Here is a 4,953-nt window from a genome sequence, read left to right on the forward strand (position 1 = left end):
GGCCTAGGGGGGGGATTGTATAGGGATTTTAATAGGGATTTTATAACTTTTCTAAAAATAACAGGCTAATTTAATATATATTTTAATTGTTTTTAGATATTTATTGTATAGTTTCGTTTTTTATTTGCCTGTAAGCCGCCCTGAGTCCTTCGGGAGAAGGGCGGGGTATAAATTAAAGTAATAATAATAATAATAATAACTAGTCCCTGGCCAGGAATAATTGATGAAAAATTCTGCAATCACCTCATCTCTATGAAATATTGTACTATTAACTAGTTAGTGGGAGGAGGAGGAGGAGGAGGAGGAGGAGGAGGAGGAGGAGAAGGAGGGGAAACAGATTGTTTTTTTAACTGGCTCTTTCATGTTAAAATGCTACTAAAAGTAGTCCTCGACTTACAACGGTTCATTTAGTGACCGTTTGAAGTTACAACGGCACGGAAAAAGGTGACTTACAACCATTTTTCACATTCATGACTCTTGCAGCATCCGCATGGTCACGTGATCAAAATTTGGATGCTTGGCCGTTGTTTTTTATTTATGACGGCTGCAGTGTCCCGAGGGTCACGTGATCACCTTTTGCGACCTTCTGATGAGCAAAGTCAACGGGGAAGCCAGACTCACTTAACAACTGTGTTACTCACTTAACAATGGCAGCGATTCACTTAACAAACGTGGCCAGAAAATGGGAGCAAAATTCACTTAACAACTAACTATCTTGCTTAGCAACAAAAATTTGGGGCTCAGTTGTGGTCATAAATTGAGGACTCCCTGTAATTCTTGTTGCTACTTGCATTTTGTCTCTGAACTTCTCTCTAGAAAAAGACATTTATGTAAGAAACAAGTCCCTCCTCCTGGGCTAAAGCCTACTATGAATTTTTGCAGCGTTTTTATATAGGAGCATCCATCAAAGCTTGCGGCCTACATCAGAATGAAGACCCATCACAGCATTGTGCCCTAAGCTCCAGTGCTTTGGGTCATACACACAGTGCCACAATGCATGTCCGAAAGAAGCCATGCTCGCGTCATGACATCGCAATGCGGCTTTCGTCATCCTGCTGGCCCTTCCCCACCACATACACAATGCCATCCCCGCATGTTATTTGGCTTGTTAAAGTCTTTCTTGCTCCATCCACAAAGACATACTTGCATTTAGGAAGCTCGCTTTCATCAAAATAGCATGTTCCTCCATACAGACATCTGCAAGCCGGGGGCATTGTTGGCGGAGATTCAATAGCTAAGAAAAATGAAAAGACATGCATTATACAGATCCTGTAAATCATGAGGGTTTATCCACTGCCAAGAACTCTGAAGAATCAGGAATTTTCTTTTGCCTAGTACAGTGATGGCGAACTTTTTAGAAACCGAGTGCCCAAACTGCAACCCAAAACCCACTTATGTATTGTTGGGTGCAGGGTAGGTGTGGCCCATTGGGTGGGTGTGGCCCATTGGGTGGGTGTGGCTGTGGTTGTAATGGCAGACTGGGTGGGACTAAAAAATTCAATCAATCAATTCCAACTTTGCGAGATCTTTTTTTTTCCTGCGAGAAGTTGAAATTGATTGAGTGATTGAACCTTTTTTTTTTTTTTGCACACGGCGGCTGAGGCATAAAGCGAAAAGGTTTTATAAAATCCAGCTGAAGCCATAGCACTGGGGCGATGGCGCATGTGCCCACAGAGAGGGCTCTGCGTGCCACCTGTGGCACCCGTGCCATAGGTTCGCCACCACGGGCCTAGTAGAAGCTTCTATTTTCTGTCTGTGTCAATCACATGCCATTTCCCTTATGCGAGGTTCAGAGGGATAAACAATACCTTATGTAGACATATCTCTCTACCTTACCACGTGCATATTAGTAAAATATAATAACAAAACATCAGTCTCTGAGGCCAGCTGACAGAGAAACTAACCAACAAAACAGCCTTGAATCCACTGTTTTTTCAGCTACTGAGAAGAGCATCCCCAAGGAATGTCTCTTCATGCTGCTCCCATTGATAGAGAACCTTGTGTTTGAGAAAGTGATTTCCACCAATTTCTCTTCCCTTGGCTGTCCCCAGCTTCACTTCCCTAAGGCAGGGCTTTTCAACCTTTTCACCCATTGTACCACTTTTAGGATAGGGCAACATCCGAGTACCACCAGTCGCCTAGCAAGGTGTCAAAAACCTGATGACCAAAAAAAAAAAAAAAAAAGGGGAAAAAGTGATGAAGTACAGGTAGTCCTCGACTTACAACAGTTCGCTTAGTGACTGTTCGAAGTTACAATGGCACTGAAAAATGGGCCCCCCAAGGCACAGCCGAACAAGACACCTGCCTTCCCACCCGGCGGCGCTCTTCCTCCTGTCCGAGGTTTTCATTGTTGTGAGCATTTCTGTTGAGGATTGGCAGTGGGGGTGGGGTGAGGGGTGTTTGGTTTTTATTCCCCCCGTCTGCTGGGTGGTTGCAGCAGGTTTTGGTCATTTCACATGACCCTGGGACCCTGTGACCATCATAAATATGAATCAGTTGCCAAGCATCTGAATGTAAATCATAAGACCCTGGAGATGCTCCAACATTCCAGCTGATCGGTGCTTCTTCTGGACTCAGCAGAAGCGCCAGGATCAGCGCTGAGTTCCAGCTGGAGCCTGGTGCTGATCCTGATGCTTCCACTGAGCCCTGACAGTCCCGAAAAAGCGCTGGTCCTGGTGCTTCCGCTGAGCCCTGACAGCCCTGCAGCTCCAGCCATCTCTCACTCAGGCTTGTGTGGTGCTACCACTGGTTCAGCTCATTCCCCTCCCCCGCTACCACTTTTCTAGGATGGTCGCATACCACCTGCCAGGTGCCAATGTACCACAGGTGGTACCCGTACCACTGGTTGAAAAGCCCTGCCCTAAGGTGTCCCTCATCTTTTCAGAGCACATTTACAGTGTGCTGGGGAGACAAGCTATACTTCTTCCATTCTGACAACAAAAGACTGCCATGTTTAATTGCATTTTTTTTTTTAAAAAGTATTTATTTAAAAGAAGACTTACTTCAAGAACATCTTCTGCCAGCATACAAATAAAATAGATCAGTAAGTCATTAAAGCTAAATAAACTATTTGATCACTACTGTCTATAAATGTTTTTGGTTGTTGTTGGTTTTTTTTTGAAGAATTAATCTTCTGATACTTGTATAAAAATGCAACAATTAGTGCTATGTATCAGTCAGAAAACACCCTGGAAATGCTTAAGAGAATGTGACAAGTGATTAATGTAAGAAATGAAATGTTCACCAGATTTCGTTAGAAATGTCCTCTTAATTCTAAGTACACAATTGTACACAGTGGAAACATATACATTGCATTATATACCTTATATTTATGAGAAGGTACATACTCTGAGATGGGTGGCACAGTGACTCAGCGGTTAAGACATTGGGCTTGTCAGCTGGAAAGCCAGCAGCCCAGGTTTGAGACCCAAGCGCCACATGATGGGGTGAGCTCCCGTCCTCACCCCAGCTCCTGCCAACCTAGTAGTTCGAAAGCATGTAAATATGAGTAGATAAATAGGCATCACTTAGGTGGGAAGGTAACAGCATTCCGTGATTTCATGCTGGCCACATGACCATGGAAATGACAGTGCTGCCTCAATGGCCTTGAAACAGAGATGAGCACTGCCCCCTAATCGGCAATGACTAGCGGAGTAAAATCCACAGGGACTCCTTTACCTTTTATATACTCTGAGGATATTCACACCAAGGAATAGAGGCAGAAGTAACTGGGAGAAATGCATGTTGCTATTTTAGTTGTAAGCATTGCAAAGTAGTAGTGACTAGTTCTTTGTTCGCTATGAGGCCACATTTAATGTCTCTTGAGAAGGCAAGATCTCACTGAGCAGCTTCTAAGGAACGGTGAGTGGATTGAAATACAAATATGGGAGGACACTTCTATTATTATTTTTTTGATAAGGGTAAGAGTAGAACATTTTCTTTCTTTTTAAAAATCGTGTCCAACCTATTTTAGGGCTTATATATATATTTTCCACTTAGAATAGTGGAAAACTGCACTGCTACCTTATAATGTACATCTGGGCAATGTAAGGCATCATCATGTTTCTGAATGTTCCCTGTGGGGAAAAATCCTTATAAATAGAAAATTATTACAATGCAAAATATTTGAACTAATATGTTTCTGTTTGATCTCCTGGCTTTTGACTGCAGAGAGTTCCTAATTTGGAGGTATGGTCTAAGACGCAACTTCCTTGTTCTTGAAACTAAAATACTATTTACGCATTACCTTGGTTCTGTGCGTGCATCAGAGTTTACTCAACTACACTCTGTCTCTTGTGAAAAAAGAGGATGTCCAGTACTCTCCTTACCTGCGTCACATTCTACTGAGCTGCCTTCCACAAAACGAGCCCCTTGTGGACAAGCACAGGTATATCCCCCAGGTCTCAACAAGCAGAGGTGACTGCAGACATCTTTGCATGGATTGGACACTGCAGAGACAATAGAAGAGACAATACAATGCCTTAGTACAGCCATACTTGGAATACTGCATCCAGTTTTGGTCCCCGCGATGTAAAAAAGATGCTGAGACTCTAGAAAGAGTACAGAGAAGAGCAACAAAGATGATTAGGGGACTGGAGGCTAAAGCATATAAGGAATGGTTGCTGGAATTGGGTATATCTAGTTTAACGAAGAGAAGGACGAGGGGGGACATGATAGCAGTGTTCCAATATCTTAGGGGCTGCCACAAAGAAGAGGGAGTCAGGCTATTCTCCAAAGCACCTGAAGGCAGGACGAGAAGCAACGGGTGGAAACTAATCAAGGAGAGAAGCAACCTAGAACTAAGGAGAAACTTCCTGACAGTGAGAACAATTAACCAGTGGAACAACCTGCCTCCAGAAGCGGTGAATGCTCCAACACTGGAGGTTTTTAAGAAGAGACTGGACAGCCATTTGTCCGAAATGGTATAGGGTTTCCTGCCTGAGCAGGGGGTTG

At 43.5% G+C, this 4,953-nt stretch overlaps 1 protein-coding gene across 1 annotated transcript in view; it reads right to left on the bottom strand.

Annotated features, from left to right (window-relative positions):
* The window catches only part of LOC107300334, a gene marked incomplete at its 5' end in the record, with an annotated part of 10,245 nt that overhangs the window by 2,653 nt on the left and 2,639 nt on the right, over window positions 1-4,953 (bottom strand). The window contains 2 exons of the mRNA XM_015829668.1: window positions 1,071-1,234; window positions 4,329-4,448. Of these exons, the coding sequence (XP_015685154.1) occupies window positions 1,071-1,234; window positions 4,329-4,448 (284 nt within the window). The remainder of the gene's footprint in view (window positions 1-1,070; window positions 1,235-4,328; window positions 4,449-4,953) is intronic.

Source organism: Protobothrops mucrosquamatus, unplaced genomic scaffold, assembly GCF_001527695.2.
Source record: "Protobothrops mucrosquamatus isolate PMUCROS unplaced genomic scaffold, P.Mucros_1.0 scaffold6701, whole genome shotgun sequence".
NCBI lineage: Eukaryota > Metazoa > Chordata > Lepidosauria > Squamata > Viperidae > Protobothrops > Protobothrops mucrosquamatus.